The 23,987-nt window shown below is 38.8% G+C and overlaps 1 protein-coding gene across 1 annotated transcript in view; it reads left to right on the top strand.

Annotated features, from left to right (window-relative positions):
* The first annotated feature begins 2,143 nt into the window (after positions 1–2,143).
* ERICH3 (glutamate rich 3) overlaps positions 2,144–23,987 on the top strand; it is a 110,754-nt gene continuing 88,910 nt past the window's right edge. The window contains exon 1 of the mRNA XM_033115561.1: positions 2,144–2,403. Coding sequence (XP_032971452.1) covers positions 2,381–2,403 — 23 coding nt within the window. The 5' untranslated portion in view covers positions 2,144–2,380. The remainder of the gene's footprint in view (positions 2,404–23,987) is intronic.

Raw genomic sequence — 23,987 nt, 5'->3', positions numbered from 1 at the left:
GTTCTCATTCCACCAGTGAGAGAATACTGTTTTCTATTTGCACAAATGAATTAATATATAACAACTAGTACCTATATACGATTCCATTATTGACACCATCCTTAGGGGTTGGCATCACTTGAGCAAATTATGTCTCTCCCTAGTTACTCCTCCCTCCTTCCCGATTTTTATGCAGGTGTTAGCTAGTGACAATGAGCATTCAGGACACCCTCAAATGGGAACCAGAGTCGGTGAAGGTACGAATATATGGTGAAGAGCTGGCTCAAGTCCCATTTATGGCTGCACAATGATTAAGTATCTATAGGACTTCCTTGCTTAAGCATAAGATGCCACTTTCACATCTCACATCTTCCTTCTTTGACAATCTCTGCCTCCATCTCTAGCCATCTGGTCTGCAAAGCAGCCTTAAGTCCTCAGTCTCAGAAACTGAGCTATTGAGCTATAACTACCCTTGATACCCCACCACACACACACACACACACACACACACACACACACACACTAGGAGATGGCTCTGGTCTTTTAGGTCAGAAATCTCTGATAGTATAGAAAATTTGACTTCTGCACCAATTCACAAGAGTTATGGGAAAAGGAATTTGTATTTGTTAAAAACATTTATGGACTTTAGAATCAGACACACTTGGATGCTTGGATGTGAATCCTGGTTTTTCCACTTAGGAGCTATTGTAGACTTCAGGCAAAGTAACTCCTCTGTGTCTTTGTTTAGATAGCTATAACATGGAGGAAAAGCTACTTCACAGAGTAGAGATGATTAAATGAGATAATGAACAGTGAAGGTGAGTAAGGACTCAATAAAAATGCTACCATTTTGAAGACATTTAAAAAAATTGTTTTCTTTCACCTCTTCTCCAAACATTTATTGAACTGCTGCTCGGTTCTGAGAATACAAAAAAATTAAACAGAGGAGCTCATGTTCTAGTAGAAAAGGCAGCTGGCAGCTGTAGACCAATAAATGAAGTACAGGAGGGGTACTTCGTGTAACACCGAGGTATTTCAAGGCATCCAGGCCCCAGAAGTGGGAGTCATCCATACACCTGGGGATGTCAAAGAAGGTAGTGTTTACACAGTGTTGAAGGATGAAGAGAAGTGTGTGAGTAGTCAGGGGTGGGGGAGGCATTAGATCCCCCTTAGTGGGAGAGTGCAAGATTTGGTTCTGCTAGAGTGTAGGGTAGCAGAAATAGAGAAAGTGGTCACAGGTGAGGATGATGAAAGATGCTGGGAACAGATAATGAATGGCTCGAATGGCACGCAAAAGAAATGACTCTAACATGCTCAGTGGGCCTTTATGATGTGTGGGAAAGCAGAATGCTACGATGAGGTGACACCCTTCCCACTTGTAAGTGTGGCTGAGCTAGAATAGAGACACATGTGTCCAACTTGTCACTTATGTATGGGGACCCTGAGGCCAGAGACCAAGTCACCCAGCAAAAAACCTGACCAAGGAAGAGCAGGACTAAGAGTAGGTCATCTGAATCCAGTGCTTTAAACTTCCTCCACACTGAGGCCCTCGTTTATTTGTGAATACAGGTTTCTTCAGCTAAGCCTTGCATTCTATGCGTTGGATTCAAATGCAAGTACAACTCCAGCAGCTTTACTGAGTACATGTATCTTTCCTACCTTCTGAACATCAGAACTGTCAGACCTGCCTGCGGGGAGTGGAGCCATCAGTTTAGGAAGGAGCAAGAACGGGGATTTTCCAAGGAGGAAATGAATGGACTGCAATGCCTTGCTGATGCAGAAACAAAATAAAAACCCAAAGCAGACTGAGAAGACCTCTTTCTTTCCCTTGAACTTGCAGTCTAGGGTCTGGTTTATAATTGGAAACCAACGCATCACACTGCAGCTACTCCCTGCTCTTATTCCCTTACCGTTAGCCATCACCCAGTCCTTCCTTTCCCAGGGCCTAATATACAGCACACCAGCCTAAACATGTGTGTGTGTGTGTCAGTGTGTGTGTGTCTTCAGATAACAAGTTTTGGGGAACCTGCACCCCGGAGCAACAGAGCAGGAGCCTGGGTATCCTCCCACATCGGGGCCCAGAAGGGCTGAAAGCTGAGCTTCGCTTCCAGCTTCCCCAGGCTCGGTTCCAGTAGCGCCTAGGCTTTCCGGGAACCTCCACATTTGCCTTCTCTCCTCCCTTAGCAACCGGGACGCTTTGGATACCGCCAGCAGGTGGGGGCCGGGAGGGTGCGGGTGGCCTGGGCGCAGGGGCGACCGCAGCCCAACCCAGGTACCCCGCGCACTGGCAACCGCAGTGCGGAGCCTCTCGCGAGCGAGATTTTGGCGGCGCCAGTGTGCCCGGGGCCCCACGCACCCACCCACCGCACCTGCCGCGGGGTCCAAAAAGGATCCTGCAAAAATGAGCCATTCTCACCCGGCTGGGTAAGTGACAACTGGAGCTTTTCCACGACGCGGCAGGTGGCGGCTTTAGCCCGCAGCCCTTCCACCTCCCTCCTACAGCGGAGGGAAGGGGAGAGAGGGCGCAAGAGGGGGATGGGGCGAGGAGTAAAATAATACAGAATCTGGGTTGCAGCGAGAATGACAGAAATCCTAGGCTTCGTATGTCCTCCTCCTCCTTCCTGGCTTCTTTCACTGAGGTTCACCCCTTTTGAAATGTTCACTCAGTGAGGATTAAAAAAAATGGATGTGAGAAACGCATGCATTAAGTAGGGACGTTGGCTGTGGTGTGGAACATTCGTGTTTAAATGCATAAGTAGAGGTCATCAAAATAGGCATTCTTTTGGAGATTCTGGGCTGAGAAATTCTCACCGTGGCGTCTTGCATACAAACGAGATGTGAGTTGACTTAAAGTTGAGAGAGTTATTTCTGGATTTTTATCTGCCCAATCTCAAAAGGAACATAAGGGGCCTTTAGCAGTATTTTGACCAGGGAAGATGGTATGACACAGGGAAGGAGGGAGAGACAGAAGTTGTGTGCCTCTGTGTTTACAGATGCTCTTTGGGCAGGGTGACTCCTCAGAAGACATTAATTTGGCAATTCAATCTATTCTAGAAAGTTAATATAGTCATTATTGGCTGTTGTGAAAAAACTAAGTAAATAAATGGTCTTGGTCCTTTTATTGGAAGGGTGAGTGTCCAGTTTCCTTCTGAATTAAACAATGTAATGCATACTAGATAGTTTTTTTATTATGATACATGGAGTAAGTACATAACACTCTAGTTGATCTTACAATGAATTTGAAAATATTTTCCTTTTTAATTGAATTTATTGCACATTTTCAAGAGTAGCAAATTAACAGAGGACAACATAGTTAAGATCATTTAGAAATTGTGATGTCTGAAATGCCCCATTAGTCGTTGTGCTTCGAATTTATAGTCAAACTTAAAGATTTTATTTTAATGAATTCTCTGAGTGTAATGACATAAAAATTGTTTGAAAAAACTAAAGGCATATAAGGTGCCATGTTGGAAGTCAGTTTCAGAACTTTTTGGAAAGTGATGTAGCTGTGACTACACAAGTTTCCTATTTTATCTCAATTTGAGTTTAGTTTAGGTACTTTAATGCTTTGCTGCTGAGCTCCTGTGCAGTTTTAATTATCCATGGGTCGTGTGGGCTGTAAATGGCACCGTTTTTCGGCAGCTGCTGTTAGCAGTATGTCCACATTCAGGAAAATGAACGTGTCAGTCATGGTTGTCTTCCTGTGTTTTTCAAGTTTTGGACTAAGTTAAAATCTGATTAGACCATTTAATCATCTATTTTAAAATGTGGAAAAACCTGTAGCTGCTTGCTAAATTGTGCATGATTAAGATTTCAGAAACGGAAGTGAAATTTTTCTGAAACTCCATTAGTTCCAAGCACATGAAAAAAAAAAAAGGATAATTTGTCATCTAGTGAAAGAGTGTGTTTCATGGTACTCTTCAAGAAAGATATTAAGATGGCAACCATAATTTTGCACTGAAATTGGAAGCTCCTGGTGAGGAGGTACCATGTCTCATTAATCTTTGTGCCCCTTTTACCTAGGACAAGTGTCCTGCATAAAGTACATCTCAACAAATATTTGTTGACTGAATGGTATCAACTGAAGGTGTATCTGGTCTAGAGCACATGTGTTCACATATGAAAACTATATTAGCGCTAAACATTTACCAAGTGCTTACCATGTGCCAGGCTCTAGTTTAATGTTTCACATGAAGTACCTCATTTAATCTTCTCACTCACTCCACGAGGCAGGTTCTAGCAACCCTGATTTTCACAGATGAGGAAACTGAAGACTGAGAAGTTTCTAAACATCTCAAAGGAACGAGCAATCAGGGCTGGGATGCAAAGCCAGGCAGCCCAGCTTCAGAGCCTATCGGCTTGACCATTATTTCCCTACACTACCCCACCAGCTCCCGTGATCACCAGCTGTGATTTATGGGAGCTCGAAATATGTAGAAATTCGTATCTAGATCCGGCCAACCTCTGACAAGTGATAGCTGTGCATAAGTATCTAGTATTTTAATATATGATTAGAAATGTTGTAATAGTGTGTATATGTATATATATATATATTTGTTTTTAGTTCATCAAAAATAAATGAAAATAATAAACATAACTGTAAATGCCTTGAAATTCACCCAAGAACAAAATTATTCAAATTGCTAAAGTTTTCCCCCAATATAAGCAGTGATTATTTTTCTTGCCTATGCTACCATTTGGAAATAAAAGTTTCAGTAGCAAATAAAAGGTTTCATTAAAGCTGAGAAAGCTTTTCCATCATTACCGAAGCAGTTTGTACTTATTACGTTTGAAGGATAAAGTGGTGATAACGTGCAGCTGTACAATAAAACAGAAATTTTAAATCCCTAAAATTCCAGCAATCCATAAGTGATACCCTCTTGCTTTCTCTTGAGGCTCCCTTTTGAATTCACTGCTTGCTTAATTACAGCATGAAACACTTGACATAAAAATTGCAAAGGGCCTGTGCTGACTTTGTTCAGATAGAGTTTGGAGTAAATAAAAATAGTCTTAAAAACTTCTGCCACAAATTATAATAGAGACTTTGAATCTGAGCTGCATTGTAATTTGGGGGAAGTCAAGTATAAAATGCCATTTCTTGCATTGCCATCTCTAATGAAATTGTTTTAGAGTGGAGAATTTCAATTGGTAGTCCCTCTGCTTTGCTAAATCTCACCCTGTGTTGCTTGTGTGTTTGTGGGTTGCACACTAGTCTTAGAGATGGAATAGGGATTTTATACCCCTCAGCCATTCATGACAATAAAATGAAACGACTCTCCTGGCTCCTTCAAAGAATCATCTCTGAATCCTTGGCGCTAAGTAGCGATAGTCACACTCGTCTGTAAATTTGCTTTGAGGAACTGGAAACATCATATGAGTGTGTTTGGGAAGATTGTTCCAAGGTTTAGGAGCAATTTTTTGTGGTTGTTTAGACTTATTAATTTACACTTTTTAAATGCAAAAAGGTGTTTCTGTAGTGACAGACTATACTGAAGTGTGGTAGAGAAAGAATTAACACATTCTTAGTACACCCTGATAACTCAGTCCTTCTTCATCAAAGGCAGAGTGAAAACTGATGTAAATAAAGTTGTCAGTTTTTAGGTAGTGGATGTATAAATTCAAAAGTGACAAAAATTACAAATCCACCATGTTATTTCCAATGGGAGTGTTCACTGCTCTTCGTCTCTGCCTTCTTCATTAGTGAACAGTGTAGTGTTTTGAATGGCTGTAGTAGCTTTCTTGTCTGTTGCTCACCACTCACTCCCACCATCAAAATATGTCACACAGAATTTCAGACCTGAAGTTATTAAATATTTGAATTCAAGTTGGGTAGTTCTCATTCAACTTCCTGTTAAGTATTAACAACAACTCTCTCAAGGAGTAAATAGTTTCTGGTTAAACAAAGTGAATTGAATGAGCTCATTTGTCTTGACTTTCTCTCTGACCATTTTGTTAGAGAGTCTGCTCTTTTTTTTTTTTCAAATGCTATGTCTTCTCTTATCCCTTCGCTTAACAAACCTGTTCACCTAAGTAGATGGGAATGGAAAGGGATTTGTTATACAGTGTCACTCAATTCTTTGAATTCCTTCAGAGTTATGTGCCAAAAATCACATAGTGATCGAGCACCAAAAAATATTTTCAATGATCTTTCAGATGACAACTCAATTAGGTCCTCCTTCGGTTGCATTGGATGCAAAGGATTGTTAACAAAGGATGTGGAAAGCAAAGGACTGCAATCATACTTGTTGCCCAGTCACAAAAGCCATTTGTTGTGTCAACATCTATACAATACTTCAAATTGTCCCTTTGTTTCTCAGGTGTTTTCCAAAGTTCAATGCACCCAAATAAGACACCAGATGGTGAGATGTGTGCCTTTCTGTTGTAAAAATACAAAGACGATTATAAAAGGGAAAGGGGAAGGATCAGCATGACTGGAAGTGCATTTTCTGGTAGATCAGTTTTAGTAGAGTACAGAGGATCTAAAAATTGATTCCCTTAAAATAATTCTTGCCTGGGTTCCCCTAAGAAATTCTCTGGGTATCCCCAGGGGTGTATCCCAGTTTGTAAACTTCTGATTTAGAGAACAGGGTGCTGTCAGATGCAGTCTACTATAGCATTCTACTTCCTTACTCCCAGTCTTTTCTGAAGAAAGAATCTCTAACTGGGAGAAGTGGAAACTTCCTGAATAACTACATAAAGTTTTTAAAAGGAGCTGGAACAATAAAACTTCTTTGACTCAATTTTCAAGTCTGAAATCAGCCTCAAATAATCTGGGGTATTTATGTATTTTTGAACCTTTAAGTTTCCAGAGATAGTATTTTCAATGAAAACTTCAGATTATGAAAGATAATATTGAAATACTTTTTTAAATTTTAGTTACTAATTTTGGTACAGACCAAGAGAAGATGAATGCAGATTGGATTGTTGGATCTTTCCCTCCAATGGCTTACTCACTTCCCCCTACAAATATTATAGTTGGAAATAGTGTATACTTTGGAAAGATTCCATACCGTGTTTCCCCAAAAATAAAACCTAGCCAGACAATCATCTCTAATGCATCTTTTGAAGCAAAAATTAATATAAGACCCAGTATTATATTATATTATAGACACGGTCTTATATTATAGTAAAATATATTGTCCACCTAGGTCTGATTTTCAGGGAAACATGGTAATATCCATCAGTTTATTTTAAACTGTCAAATTAAGTGAGGGTAAAACTTGTAAAAAAGAAAAGAAAAATCTAGGATTCAACAATTATGTTTGTTTGCAACTATCTTTGTCACCTTTCCCTACACTTGAAATCCCAAATGATATAGTATGAGTATGATTTATATTTGAAAAAGAAAAAAGGATAAGGGAAGATGACAGTACCTGAATCACATTCGGAGTAAAACTCTTGGCACTACAAATAAAAATAACGAATGGACATACATTTATGCCTTCAATGAAACTATTTAAGGTAAATGTGTTTATATAGTTACCTCATTAACTTATTTTTTTGTTTGTTTGCTTAAATGATCAACTACTGGTTCTGATTGCATTGAATAAGACTTGTGCTGACTAAAAATGTCAACCCACGTCAAACAGGATGCCATTTTGCTGCTGGTTTCCAGCTGAGCAGAAGCCACTTGGTTCTTTCACTGGCCAGAAGCTCTAAATCGCTCTTCTTGCAAGACTCCCAGTTAGGAAACACGTCCTTCATTGACAACAACATTGCTGCATATTGTCCTATCAGAAAATATATTTGGGTTAAAGTAATTCACCCGATAGTTGCCTTCCTGGATTAATGTTTTTCTGGAGAAAAGACAAACATGTGACAAGTTCAGTAGCGGCTGTTTGAAAAATCATTCTTTACTGAGATTTTCATTGGATTAGGATTAAAAGTTTTTTTGAGAATTGTTTGTCAAATCATTGCTTTTGTAGGGAAACATAAGAACATAAAAGAAACATGCGAGAAAGATACTTTAAAAGGGAAGAACATTTCGAAGTGTAGATGTATGAATCTGGATTGTTTAACAATTTCTTGTTTGTTTTACAGGTCTCTCACTCTTACTCTTCTTGTTTTCCTGTCTCTTTTGTATGGTTAACTCTTTGGTGGTCTGTGGGCAGATGATTGCGGGGTGCAATTTTTTTCTTTTTCCCTGTGCTCTGGGGACTCTTGTTGGAGAGCTTCATTCTCCTCTACTCATCCATCCTCACTGCCTGCATGAATGTGTTGGGATCCTGAAGGTATCTGTTCCCCTTTTTGATGGGTGGCCAATGATCCTTTTCTGTTCGCCAGATCAGATAATTTAGAATCAAAGCGTAGAAGCTTGGGTTTCTTTATACCCAGGAAACGTGCTCTTCGTTTCTTCTGTCTAAATACATGATCACCTTTCTGGTTATACCTGTGCTATGGGCTGAATTGTGTACCTCCCCGCTGGCTGCCCCAAATTCATATGTTGAAGCCCTAACTCCCAGTACCTCAGAAGTGACTGTATTTGGAGGTTTTTAAAGAGTTAATTAAGGTTAAACTAGGTCAATAGGGTGGGCCCTAATCTAATATGACTGGTGTCCTTAAAAGAAGAGGTTATTAGGACACAGACACGTACACACAGAAAGAGACCATTACGAAGATACAGGAAGAAGATGGCCATCTGTAAGCCAAAGAGAGATGCAACAGTTCTTTCCCTTATGGCCCTCAGAAGAAACCAGTCCTGCTGACACCTTGATTTTGAACTTCTAGCCTCCAGAACTGTGAGACAATACATTTCTGTTGATTAAGTGACCTGGTCTGTAATACTTTGTTAGGGCAGCCCTACCACATCAATACAGCCTATTTGCCACTGCTGATGCTCTTTATTACTTGGTCCTGCAAAAGGGGAGGATGGTCTTTATGAGAAATGCAGAGTCATTGAAAATAAGTGATTTAAGAATATGAGGGTCATGGGGAGTGGAGATTCGAAGCCAAAAGTTCAAAAGGGAGATAAAAATCAAAGCAGACAGAAAATATGATTGAAAGACTAATGAGGAGAAGTAATTAAGGTAATGAGTCAGTGATCTCTTCTGGTAAGTATCGAACTTCTCTTTTGTTAAGTCCAATTAGTAATCAAAATACTCCTCACCTCTCAGTGTCTGACACTAGTTGGGAGAGAAAATTGAACAGTTTAAGTTGATGATCCATTTTTCTGTGACTGTTATTATTTTCTTATAATAGTGATAAACACTTATAAATTAAAATTCTTAGGGCAAAATATTGAAGCAAGGGAAGAAACAGCAGGGAACTAAACAGACAATATAAATTGCACATAGTAGTTTGAAACAACATTAAAAACTAAGGATTTTAAATTGAATTGAATCGTATTGTTTTATAGGAGCAGTTAATTTGGCATTCTCTATATGCCGTGAATTGTAATACTTTATATTTGTGAATATTATGTGGCTCTCAAATTAAGAAGTTGTTTGTCTTCATAGCTTGCTCCAAGATATTTACAATAACATTGTTTCTATTGTTTAGATTCAAATAAAAATAATCTGCTACAAATAAGAATAATAGACTTAGAAGGGATCTCAAATCTCTGGGTACTAGAGATACAAGTAGTTTTTGATTTTCCTCCTTGTACTTATCTGTACTTTGAAAATTTCCTACTGTCAGCTGAAAAGTACAGGGAGGAAAATAAAATTGCTTGAAATCCTACCATCCATAAATAATTGTAGTTAGCATTTTTATCATTTTCTTTCTTCTCCGTTTTCCTTTGGATCATTCCTATTTTTCAAGCTATACTGACGAGGCAATACCGTTTGAAAAGCTGTTTCTAAGACTGCACTGTTTTCGAAGTTACACCACAAGGTACAATGTAGGCACTTCCTGCTGGCATTCCAGTCGTCTTCATGTTTCCCTTCTAAACTGCAGACGCTTTGAGGGTGGAGACCACACTGCTCTACATATTTTGCTCCTCCATGTATCTCCAGGACAATGACCCGAACTTAGCTCAATAATTGCTGACATATGTCTTCTATCTTGGTGATCATTTATGATTAAGTCCCAAGAGTCTGTTCACTCATTCATTCAATTAATATTTATTGAGAGCCTACAATGTGCTGGTCATTAAGCTACCATATTAAACATTTACTCTGTTCCAGAAATTCAGTTGAGTTCTTGCGAAAAACCTGAATAGTGAGTTTATAGAAAAGATTTCCAGAGTCACTGGACTTCATTGAGTTTTGCTGTCTTTGAGCAGCAGGGTGATTGTGTACATTAGGAATCCATTCAGTTGCAAGTGGCAGAAAACCAAACAAATAGTGGCTTAAATCATAACGGCATTTATTATTTACTTCGCAAGTAGGTGGTTGTATTTTTCTGTCATAATTTTGTCATTTTTCATCATAATTCATAGGGATTTACATAAGATTATCACTGTTAAATCCCTTCTTTCCTACAAATTCTTTTTTCCTCTCAGACTTGAGACTTAGAGCTTTGACCGAGGCTGGAATCTTCCAGAACAGGAAGTGGGCTTACTGGAGTGAGTGAGGCTGACCTCCATCTTCAGTCTGTGAAGAGGGATATTGAGGTTCTAGTCCTTGGGGAGGAGATCGGAACAGGCAAGAAAACAAGGAAAGTCTGAAGTTTCAGAGCTAAATGCAAAAGCATAAGGCAGGAATCAGATCCCAAAGTCCTGTGACGGGGCAAGGGAGCTTAAGCAAGAAAGCTGGGAGACAGGGCCCAAGGAAATTTAGACACGGTAGTGGAACGTGTGCATAGAAAGAACATTTCAAAGGGGACACAACAAGGCTTTGAAGTGTCTGAAGAATTGAGACTGAGCATTCAAGAATTCTCTCTCTCTTTTTTGTTCTTCTAAATGAAAAGGAATGAAATTCCAAAAGGAAAATCAATGTTCCATAAAAAAAATGATGAGATAAACATGGTGGAGTGGAAAGACGAATATTTTTGGAGTTAGAAAGACGTAATCTCAGTTGTGCCTATGTGAACTTAGGAAAGTTGATTTCTCTGTGCCTCACGTTTCCCGTTCAAAAAATGGGGCTCATAAATACCTTCCTTGCAGGAATATTGGCACGTATTAGAAATTTGTTGAATGGCAGCTGTTGTGTATTTATTTTGATATTTGTGTAAAGGATATGTTACTTAAGTCTTGTTTTTAGTTTCTTTCCTAGTTTTGTTTTTCCAGCTTTATTGAGACATGATTGACAAATAACACTGCATAAGTTTAAAGTATACAATGTGACAATTTTATATATATATATATATATTAAGAAATGGTTACTGTGGTAAGATTAATTAACATATTCTTAAATCTTTAAAATTTAATTCTTAAAGTACATTAGCCCAAAATACATAAAATATACAGCTCAAAATAAGCAGAGATATCCCAAACTAGTAGGGAGGCAAGATGAGGAAATGTGTTTCCAGACCATAAATCACTTTCTTGTTCAATTAAACTAATTTATTTTAAATGGTAACCTGTTCTTAAATTCATGTATTTGTATAAAGACAATTAGCACTGACCTACCTATGCACAATCCAAAAATGAGGTTGTCCCTTTTAAGAAACCATGATCTGGCTAACTGAGAATTCTAATAAAAATGAAACTATAATATAACCCAGAGCCTTGGTACTTCTCCAACATACTTATTCTTATCTGATCTGAGAATTCAGGACAAGCTCAGGAAGCTGCATCATTATTTTGACACTGACAAATGGTAGAAGTATTGGTGAAAATATTATGGGTACTTTTTTTTTTTTGATTAATCATTTAAAATTTAGTAAACCTCTTTAACCTTTGACCAGAGGTGCTTACTATTTTAAATCTCACTAGTGCACATAAGAATTACTTTTTAGGGGAATGAGAAGATTTTTAAAGACGTTGATTTGTTACCCTTCCTCACCCAACACACATAGTAATTTTATTGGTGTGGATTTTTTGGTGGTTAGGTTTTTAAATTTTATTTATTTATTTTTAAAGTTTAAGTAGGCTTTGTATCTGTAAGAGACTGTATTCTGAGATCAAGTATAAATAGAGTGATCAGATTTCTAAGCCAAGACAACCACTAAAGCCTATTTGACATACTATGTGTAACTGACTGAATTGACAACTTAATGATACTATCAAACCAAACTCCCTTTCGTTGTACTAATTCTATGGTAAATAATGAACAAGTTTCAACTCGAGTACCAGGAATTTGTGACCTCTCTCTCTCTCTCTGACATTTCGTATATGACGTTCCCACTTCTTAGCATGCGTCTGGACAGTCCCTCTGCCCCAGTTACCACCCATTCACATTTTACTTCCTCCTTCAACACTTGACTTGTCATTCATGACCCAGTTCAGATTTCATTTCTTCTGGAATACCCATCCTGTGTGGGCATAGTTCACTTATTTGTGAAATGGGATAAAAACCTGACACATTGGATGTTGTGAAGGTTAAATGAGATCATGCATGCCAGGTCTAATAAACAGTAGCTGTTATGATTGTAGCACATCACACTCTCCTGCCATTATTTCCTCAGTTGGATTGTAGGTAGTTGAGGGCAGGGGCTGTATTTATATAGCTCTGTGACCTTACAACAGTAGAGAGTCTGTGTCATGCGGGGTGTCAGGTGGGGTCTCAGCTCCCGCTCCCCACATAAGAACGCAGGATGTGGTGAGGCCAAAAAGGAACACCCACGGAGCCATAGATAGGGGAGTCATACCACTATATTCTTGCTGGCGGCATCCGCCTCTCTGCAATCCGCTCTTGCTAGCTCAGCCACCATCTCCTTGCTAGCCATCAATTTTCTGCTAGCGTAGCCACGGCAGTTATATTAGTGGCCAATGGCTCACCGGTTACAGCTGACGGCCAGCTAGCCACAGCTGATGGCCATCCAATCACAGTTGATGGCCATTTACTACCTGAGCAAGCACCTTTCCACGTGAGGCCGATAGCCTGGAAACTGCACTCCTGGCTCTGTCCCCACAGCCTGTTACCTAGTAAGCACTCCATATTTCATGCATAAAACAATTGCATTAATCTCCTTCATGTCTGGCAGCAGGGCATACACGGATTACCCTCCTCTCAGTGTTATCCTTTGGTATTTGAAACACAGTGGGTTCCTCTATGTGCCCCATGGGGGCCCTGGAAGTGTGTGTGTGTGTGTGTGTGTGTGTGTGTGTGTGTGTGTGTGTGCAGTGACGGTGGAAACAGGAGCTTCCTGTGGCAGGAGGACAATCTGGCAGGAGGATCAGGTAATGACAGGGACCATGGCGCTCTCCTATCCCTGGACCTGTGCATAAGATAGTCCCTCTTCCTAGAACAATCCTGATGTAAGTTCCCTCATCTTCCCTCACATGATCTGGCACTTACTAGGTTTTCTTCTACTGGGGCAGATTTCATTTCTGATTGTTTGAATTTCCCCCCTACTCTCAAGTCTCCTTGATATACTTCCCCTTTATTCCCAAAGCATGATGTGTTTAGCCCTTTCAGAGCACAGGCAAATACATATGCGGTTCATTTAAGAAAAAAAACATTGCTACACACTATAGCAACCAATGGTCCCGCGCACTAAGAACGTTACTTGCATTACCTTATTTAATCCTTGACGGAAACTCAATGGGTAAGGCATTGTCATTCCTTCCCCACCCCCCGCCTTACAGATGAGGAAACTAGGGATAATACTGATTAAACAACTTGTTGAAACTCATAAAGTAGCAATAGAAGACTTAAACTAAATCTTTCTGATTCCAGAGGGTGGGGGAAGGTGGACAACCCACTGGTAACATGGTCTCGAAAATGGTTGTAAACAGCATGACTGTTATAAAAGAAACCACTTTCGTGAAACTAACTTAAACTTTGGTGGACATAAGTGACAGACATTTGACTGAAATTCTTTAATATCCTTTTATTTTTTTCCCTCATACGATACATTTATTCAATGATACATTTTGAAAATGTGTCCTATACAGCACCATTTTTTGCCAGGTGCACAATTGCTGGTAGGACCTACCCATTAGATGTTTGTTGATTGTTCATTTATAGGTCAGCTCCATTGCCTAGAGTTGTCTACCACAGTTCTCACTAACCCAGGGGAAGGGCTGAATATTAAGTGTGAAGATAAAACTAGCTTTGGGAAACATGGGCATCGAGGAACACATAGAATCAAAGTTCAAAATTCTTTTAATAAATTTGAATTTTGTTTAGAAGTCCTTTGAACGAGAGTTACCACAGAAAAATTTAGATTGGATTATGAGAAGAAAAAAAAAAAAGAGGCTTACTAATTGTAAATCAGCCATGATATCAAGGTGTGGCAATATTTGTAGTATTTGGCAATATTTTGTATCCTAACTTGGATTAGAGTGGTTAAAGCCAGTAGGATCTTTATGAACTAGAGAGGATGATTACCTCCATGTTGGATTTCAGAAAACATTCCGTTCTCCCCAGAGTCACCTCTTTGGTTTGGGTTTCTGATTCCTAATTCATAATCAGAGCTCGTGCCCCAGACTTAAGAGTTTCATCCTGTCAAAATATATATATACCCCTGCTGTGACTGACAGATTTATGCCACACAGAGCCCCTTTCTAGGAAGGACTTGCTTCCCATGTGTGGAGCTGTGGTCTAGATCCTCCAGCTGTCAGCATCTACAGGGCTTGCCTTAGCTCCAGAGAATCACCTTGCCCAAGTTCACATCCGTCCTGGGCAGCCCTCTGTGGTGACTGAGCATGGAGGGATGTAAAGGCTTGGCCATTTCAGGTCGGCCAACGCAGTACTTGGTGTATATGCAGTTTGATTTCTCCCTCGACTCAATCCTGCTCCCACCTTCTTCTTTTCACAGATGTTGGTCCCTAATAAACATCTTGCACCTAAACTATTTCAGCAGGTATACTGAACAATTCTGAGAGTTGCTTTTATGAGGAAGCTAAGGAAGCAGTGGGGAGGAGGAGAAAAGAATGAGGAGGAAGAGGAACAATCTGACAATGCCAGAAGATTACTGTGTACAGAAGGGTTGTCATTGAGGAGTGAGAAAAGACACAGGATAGGAACGTTGGGCGTATGCAAGGCGATCTTCCCCTACTTACTAATTTTGCTTAAACCAGCTCTGGATATGAGGATACGTAAGTAGAGTAACATGGAGGCTATTTAGAGCCTCTCTAAAAGACTGCCGTTTTCTAACTTGTTAACTCAAAATGGATATTATCGGTTAGAAAAGAATTTGAAGATCTACACAAGAAACACTATGTATTTATTTGTACATTTAAAAAGTTCCAGGCATTGCTCTTTGTAACTGGAACACTAGGCTCTATTGAATAGGACAAAGTTGATGCCCTCACAGAGTGTATAATACAGAGGAAGATATTAATAATTAAGGAACCTGGCTTTCTAGCTTCAAAAAGATAGTGCTCAGATTCATATGAACGTCTTCCTACCAGGATAATGATTAACCACTTTTTGAAGAAAAAATAGGGAGAAATAGATTTTAAGTGTTGCCTCCTCCAAGAAAGGCTTTCTGCCAACAGGGGAAGTTACATATGACTCATGGTGGAAGTCTTTAAGAAGTAGATGGTTTTACCGGTGTAGTATTATTTCAGTTTGGGTTTAAATTGATGATGGGAGGAGAGGTGTATATTCAATGATAACTTGCAAAATTGAGCATTTACTATGTGTTAGGTAAATTGTTAAGTGCTTTATATGCATTGACTCATGTAATGCTCTCAATGACTTTCTAAACTAGCACTATTATTATTTTCATTTTCAGAGGAAGATACAAGGCCCGGTGAAGTTAAGTACCTTGCCTCTGGTTGCTAATCTAGTAAATAATCCAGTTAAGATTCCAACTCAGGAAATAGGACTTGAGAGGTTTAACTCCTAACTAGCACATTCCACCTTCTCAAGACACAGCAGGGGTTATTTTGGTGTTAAAAAGAGTTAGAATAATCTCTTCATGTCATTCCCCTGCTTAAAACCCTCCAATGCTGTCATCAAACCATACAATCCCAGAACCATTGGGCATACCATCTGTGGGGACAGAGCCCCAGAGAGCAGTTTCCAGGCTCTCGACCTCATGTGGAAAGGTGCTGGCTCGGGTAGTAGATGGCCATCAGCTCTGATCAGATGGCCATCAGCTGTAGCCAGTTAGCCATTGGCCAGTGATATAACCGCTGTGGCTATGCTAGGGGGTTGGTTGGTTGGTGGAGAAGCAGATGGCAGATGGCTCATTGTGTGGAGCCTGCTTCCTGTGTCTCCAAGCCAGCTGCCAGGAAGCATATAGTGATATGACTCCCCCATCTATGGCTCTGTTGGTGTTCCTTTTTGACCTCACCATATCCTGCGTTCTGATGCGGGGAGTGGGACCAGAGATCCCGCATGACACCATCTGACAGACCCTTCCTTTGAGTTTAAAACAATTTTCCATTTATTGAGCCAAAATATCCTCTCTGTACTTTCATTCGTTGTTTGTAATGATCCTTCCTTTGTTAGCCTCTTTCACTTATCCGACCCCCTGTATGTCTTCCCTTCTCCAGGTTGAGCTCTATGTGAGAGCACTGACTGTACCTGATAGGATATAGTTCATTTAGTGGTTAAAGCAGAATGGTCCCTCGTTTGAATCCTGGATCTCTCTTTAACTCGTTGTGAGCTGAGCCTCAGTTTCCTTTTCTATGAAGAGAGAGGATAATAGTACTTTGCAGTGTTGTTTGAGAATTAAAATATATAGTGCATGTTATATAAAGTGTTTACTGTGTGCCCTACAAAAAATTTAATAAATCCTAGTGATGAAAATTATTGACTTCTAGAACTTTCCCTCCTGTCATCTTTCCTCCCAACAGCCTCACTACCCTCCTTAATGTGTATTCTATTTTTCTATTAATGCATATTTTTAAGTAGCCACAATTTTTTTTTCTGTTCAAAGATGTAAGATTCTTAATTCTCCAGAGGTTCTTGGAGGTTCAAACCACATATTATAGGAAACTGGGCCTACTAACTCCCCATATACTGCTTTCCTATTGACTCATCTGTGAACATTGTGACACTATCTTGCCAGCACTGTTGGAGACTAGTTTCGTTTTTACCAGTCACTTCAGACTATCATATTAAGGCTATAAATAAAATAATATTATGTTTCTCATCTGGCTGCATCGTTAGAATGAGCTGAGAGAAATTGTAAATCAATATTTAGCATAATTGCTGAGATCTGTCAGGTTTGGATACAAATAAAAAAGAATGAAGAATGTAATATAAAATCAGTTATATGATATCAGTTCAATCACCTTCTATAAAATGTCAGGCAGCAGAGACTCATGGTCTAATTTTAGTTGACAAAGAATTTTCTGATAGAGGTTTGGTAAATAATTGACCCTTAAGTTAGTTACTCTTCTGTATTGGTTTCCTCAAGAGTTTTTTGGTTTGTTTTCCTGCGTCCATGGGACCTTTGTCTTCTAATGTAACTTTGTAGCACACTGCAAAGGCATTTATGTGACAAAAACAAAACAAAACTAACATTGTGAGCGTGATTATCCACACTGAGTATTTTGCATTTAAAAAAAGCCAAACTATTTAAAGCATTGTTTTGAACTTCTTTTGTTATAGACTGTTTTCAGTTATTATACCAAAGCAGAAGAAAGGTTATGATCCTTACACATGGATTTTTGTTAAAAGAATATGTGTCAAGGAATTGGACCAATATACTTTGTTTCCATTAACTGATTTATTCATTCATTCAACAAAGTTTGACTGAGTATTCGCTATGGGCATGGCTCCATACTACACCTTGTGGGAAGGAAACAGGGAGGAATCTTACATGAATCTAAAGCAGGGGTGTCCAAACTTTTTTCAACGTTTTTCACCAAGGGCCATATGCGGTAAAATACACAAACAGCCGGGCCACTCACTCGAGGTGAAGTACGTATTGCCTCACCTGGTTTATTGAAGTAAACTAAATATATTTTTGGAATTTGCTGTGGGCCAATTAACAATGGATTGCGGACTGCAGTTGGCCCGTGGGCCGCAGTTTGAACACCCCTGATCTAAAGGGAATGATTAAATATGGATGAAAGAAATTCTAGTGGAAGGTAGTGAGACAAGGATCCCAAGAAATTAATAGGTACAATTCTGTGGGAATTCCTGTGACATTGTTTTCGAGGCCTGTGACCTGAGATTACTGATAAACCATGCCTACTTTGAGAACCTCAGTTTGCTGAATATAAAATGAGGGAGTTGGCTAGACCTTGTGCGGTCATTTCTACATATGAATTTCTGTAATCCAGTGATGTAGCAGCTCCAATTAAATACATTTCCAGACCAGTAAACTTAGATCATCCACCTCAGGAAGGAGTCACAGTATTTTATGTTGTGGTGATAATTGTAAAGGGAAGAAGGTTTAGTTCCTCAGGGACATCCATCTTGTCGGGTAGAATTAGAATTTGACCTCAAGCCTTCTGGCTTCAAATCCTATCCTTTTTTATTATTTTCTTTAATTTCATCAAATTTTCTTTGGGCAGGATGTGTTTGATATAGGTTTATTTGTCTTTAATGACAGGGAAATCATTGCACCTCTTAAGAGTTAAGGTGTCTGGTCACATATTTCTTGAATTTTCTTTCTCATCAATAATACACAAGCAGTTTTAGTGATGGCAAGCTAAATAGTTTAATGTTTCTTTATTTTTCTGTTATTGGAGCTGCTTTCAGATATTTTATTTGGGGGAAGTTGTTTCAATTTAGATTTTATTAACTTCTTTGCTAAGAATCTTGCTGAGATTCAAAATTTTAGGCTTGGTTGGGTGGCTTGAATGGGATGTGTTTATTCATAGAGTTGGAATTCAGTGGATTCTTGCAAATCTTTTCTGATGGGCAGTGAGAGTGGCATTTAGGTCAGGAGATGAACTCCATTCTTCATGAACTGTACCATAAAGGCAATCAAGCCACAATATTATGTGATTTGTTTAACTTGCCTTCCCAGTACAAGTACTTGATAGGTGAGTGGCAGGAACATTTTACCTGGCTGTGTCATTGTTGGAAGCTGCCTTAGCGGTGGAGGTTTGATGCAAGTCCTCCGTGAACACTATCCAACCCTCTGCCAATTGCAGATTTAGGGACCTCTGAAATGCAAAGCCCCTTTTGATTCGGCTTTTCATCTTTAGTAATAAAACTGTGCTCATTCATATAAGTCTCACTAGATTCTGTTTAGCATAAAAGGGTGTGATCGGTTTTTCCAGATTGGTAGGTGAGCTGAACCTTTCCATTTGTGGCAATGTAAAGTGGTATCTTGCATAAAATTTCTTGATTGAAATGCCACTGAAAAATGTCCATGTATTTGCCAGAGTCCTTATGTTATTTTTGGTAAGGATAGGAAATTGTTGAACACATATATGAACCCCTCTGACCAAATATCGTATAATTCCTGGATTAAAAGTATTTAAAGCATACTTCTGTATGTTGACTATTATAATGAATTGTCTTATTTATCCTCTGTGACATATCTTGACACTTATTTTTAAGTTAATCAGTGGTGTGCTCGTAAACTAGCTTTTCAGAAAGAAAGGAGAGACCTGATTTGTAGTGTTTGCCAATTTCCAAAGTGTAAATACTGCCATGATGGCCAATTTCAAGCTAATGAGAGCTTACGAAATGCCTGAAAATTTTAACAATTATCTCACGAGAGCCAGTGTGAACCGGCTCCCACACACCACTGTCAGTGCTTTTTAAAGTGTACTTTTGTATGCTTTCTAATTGTTTTATGCATAAAGTCCTTCTCTCTAACCTCATTTTGAGGATCTTACAGGTAGTGACCCTGCCATATTCTTGAACATGCCTTCATTTTTTTCTTCCCCAAGCACATCTGTATACATGCAGTAGTAACCATGCATGGCAACCTATTTCATCAATACTAAGATAATTTTTTTTCCCACATTTTCACATTACTAAAATCATTTGCAGCTTGCAATCAATGCCATGGCATAGTGTAATTGGCATAATTTTCTTCTTAGTGTTTCCTATAATCATTATTCGAATTTAATGAAATATGTTCAGTGCTGAATCAATGATGTTTGACATGAATACAATGACATCCTATGGGCTAATCTGTCTTTTCACAGATTAGATTCATCTAAAGTAAGTTACCTCTATGCTGTTACCCTTAGGAGAAAAAAAAATGTAAATTGTTTGAAACACTCCCAGTGTACCACTTGTTCATTTGTCTTAGGGTTCACATTTGGCACATCAAAATTAGATCTGCAAGGTAGGCTCCAACTTGTTTTGTACTTTCTGGTGTGGTATCAAGAACTGTCTTCCTCCATCTGGAAAGTGTCCTTTTGGAAAGTGGTGGTGACTGGCATGATTGATTAGTGGACAATATATGTTACAGCCCAATAACCCTTACATTCAGCATCCAGTGTTTCTGTTCCTTGTCATCTGGCCTATAAGAAAAACCTTGTGGTAGGCAGAATAATGACCCCTCAAAAAAGGGCCAGGTCTTAAACCTCAGAACATGTGAATATGTTACTTTATGTACAAGGGGTGAGAGTTAAGAAGGCAGACGAGAATTAATGTTGCCAATCAGCTGACTTTAAAATAAGATTATCCTGGATTAATCTGGGCGAGCCCAATGTAAGTAAGTAATCACGATGGTCCCAAAATAAGGAAAAGGGAGGCAAAAGAGACAAAACCAGAGAGATGGCATCATGAGAAATATGATTGGTCATTGCCGGTTTTGACAATGGAAGGGGAGCAGGAGCCACAGAATATAGGTAGCCCTTAGAATATGGAAAAGGAAAGAAAAAGGGTTCTTCCTCAGAACCTCTGGAAATAATGCAGCCGGTTGATACCTTCATTTTAGTTCAGTGAGACCCATTTAGAATTCTGTCCTCCAGAACTATAAGATAATAAATTTGTGTTGTTTTCAACTACTAGTATGTGATACTTTGGTACAGCAGAAATAGGAAACTAATACAACCATCATTAATTCAGGTGGGCTAAGTCACAGTCTGAGCTAAATAAAGTGATTGTGTCAAAAGCTATCCTTTATATTCTCTGAACAACTTTGCTAAGGAGATTTGTAGTGTAGAGCAGATTGCAGAAATATATATATTTCAAAGAGTAAGAAGATTTAAGGATTTCAGCACATTATTTTTATGCCAATGATACAGCTAACTATAAATGGGAGTTATGTATTTGTTAATTTTTGTCCACAAGAATCTTCATTTAACATTTTTCTATCTCTATCCGAGGTGAAATTACATTTCTCTGTGCATAGTTCATCATTCATAGTTTTCTATCACTATACTTAGCATCCCATTCCTTATCTTAGCAAGTCCTGTGAGTGGTGGTGGATTTTGGTTTGGTATATGTTATCAGGAACAAGTTTTAGGTCATATGATATTTGGCAAGTGACTTAATAAACTAAGTAAGGCTTGTTTTCCTCATCCAAAAAGATGTGGACAACTGTGTCTTCTGTTATAGCCTGCATGTTTGTGTCCCCTGATATTCATATGTTGAAACCACAATCCCCAATGTGATAGTGCTTGGAGATGGGGCTTTGGGGAAGCAGATTAGGAGGGTGGAGCCCTCACGATGGGATTAGTGCCCTTATAAAAAGAGACACAAGAGAGCTTCCTCTCTGTTGTCGGTCTTGTGAGCACACAACAAGAAGATGGCTCTCTGTAATCCAGGAGGAGGGCCCTCACCAACAACCTGGCCATGCTGGCACCCTGCTCTTGCACTTCGAGCATGCAGAATTGTGAGAAATAAATGTTTGTTGTTTAAACCACCCAGTCCACATTGTTACAGGGCCTGATCAGACTAAGACAGAGATTGTCACCAAGAAGTGGGGTGCTGCTATAGTAAACACCTTCAAATGTGGAAGTAGCTTTGGAACTGGTAATGGATAGAGGCTGGAAAAGTTTTGAGGTGTAACCACTTTGTTTATTGAGATGCAATTGACATATAACATTCTATAAGTTTAAGGTATACACGTGATGATTTGATTCACATATATAATTGTGAAATTATTACCACAATAACTTTAGGTAACACATCCATCACTTCACATAATTACCATTTTGGGGGGCTGTGGTGACATTGAAGTTTACTCTCTTAGCAACTTTCAAGTATATAACACTATATTGTTAACTATAGTCACCATGCTGTACATTAGATCCCCAGAACTTCATCCTGTAACTGTAAATTTGTACCCTTTGACCACCGTCTCTTCATTTCCCCCACTCCCACCCCCTCACCATTCTATTCTACTTCGATGAGTCCAGCTTTTTAAGATTCCACATATGTGAGATCATGCAGTATTTGTCTTTCTCTGTCTGAGTTATTTCACTTAGCATAATGTCCTCCAGGTTCATTCATTTTTTCACAAATGGCAGGATTTCCTTCTTTTTTATGTCTGAATAATAATCCACGGTACACATATACCATATTTTCTTTATTCATTGATCCATCGATGGACACTTAAGTTGTTTTCATGTCTTGGCTATTGTGATAATGCTGCAATGAACACAGGGTGTTGAAATTGTGATTTTATTTCCTTTGGATATATATTCAGAAGTGGGATTGCTGGATCATATGGGAGTTTTATTATTATTATTATTATTATTATTTTTTTTAAAAAAAAACCTCCATAGTGTTTTCCATAGTGGTTGTACCAATTTATATTTCCACCAACAGTATACAAAGGTTCCCTTTTCTCCACATCCATGCAGTATATATCTCGTCTTTTTTGATAATAGCCATTCTAACAGGTGTGAGGTTATATTTCTTTGTGGTTTTGATTTACATTTCTCTAATAAGCAGTGATATTGAGTACCTTTTCATGTACCTGATGTTCATTTGTATCTCTTCTTTGAGAAAATGTCTATTGAGGTCCTCTGTGCATTTTTTAAATTGGATTAATTTTTTACTATTGAGTTGTGTGAGTTTCTTATGTATTTTGTATGTTAACTCCTTATCAAATATATGGTTTTCTTTTTTTTTTAATTAAAGTTTATTGGGGTGACAATTGTTAGTAAAGTTACATCGATTTCAGGTGTACAATTCTGTATTACATCATCTATAAATCACATTGTGTGTTCACCACCCAGAGTCAGTTCTCCTTCCTTCACCATATATTTGATCCCCTTTACCTTCATCTACCACCCCCCTTGCCCTCTGGTAACCACTAAACTATTTTCTGTGTCTATGAGTTTTTGTTTGTCTTGTTCTTTTGTTGTTTTTGGTTTATATACCACATATCAGTGAAATCATATGGTTCTCTGCTTTTTCTGTCTGACTTATTTCACTTAGCATTATAATCTCAAGATCGATCCATGTTGTCACAAATGGTCCTATTTCATCTTTTCTTTCCACCGAATAGTATTCCATTGTGTATATATACCACAACTTCTTTATCCATTTATCCATCGAAGGGCATTTTGGTTGTTTCCATGTCTTGGCCACCATAAACAAAGCTGCAATGAACATTGGAGTACACCTGTCTTTATGTATAAATGTTTTCAGATTTTTTGGGTAGATACCCAGGAGAGGGATTGCTGGGTGATATCGTAATTCTATTCGTAATTTTTTGAGGAACCTCCACACTGCCTTCCATAATGGCTGCACCAGTCTGCATTCCCACCCACAGTGTATGAGGGTTCCTTTTTCTCCACAGCCTCTCCAACACTTGTTACTATTTGTCTTGTTGATGATAGCCATTCTGACTGGGGTGAGGTGATATCTCATTGTGGTTTTTATTTGCATTTCTCTGATGATTAGTGATGTTGAGCATTTTTTCATATGTCTATTGGCCATTGCTATGTCCTCTTTGGAGAAATGTCTCTTCAGGTCCTCTGCCCATTTTTCAATTGGGTTGTTTGTTTTTTTGTTGTTGAGTTTCATGAGTTCCTTGTATATTTTGGATATTAGCCCCTTATCTGAGGCACTGTTTGCAAAAATTTTCTCCCATTCAGTTGGTTGTCTCTTTATTTTGTCGATGGTTTCTTTTGCTGTAAGGAAGCTTTTAAGTTTGATGTAGTCCCATTCATTTATTTTAGCTTTTACTTC

The sequence above is a fragment of the Rhinolophus ferrumequinum genome, chromosome 9 (assembly GCF_004115265.2).
Source record: "Rhinolophus ferrumequinum isolate MPI-CBG mRhiFer1 chromosome 9, mRhiFer1_v1.p, whole genome shotgun sequence".
In the NCBI taxonomy this organism is placed as follows: domain Eukaryota; kingdom Metazoa; phylum Chordata; class Mammalia; order Chiroptera; family Rhinolophidae; genus Rhinolophus; species Rhinolophus ferrumequinum.
Note: the sequence above shows the minus strand (reverse complement) of the source record. Positions and strands in the feature narration are given on the sequence as shown.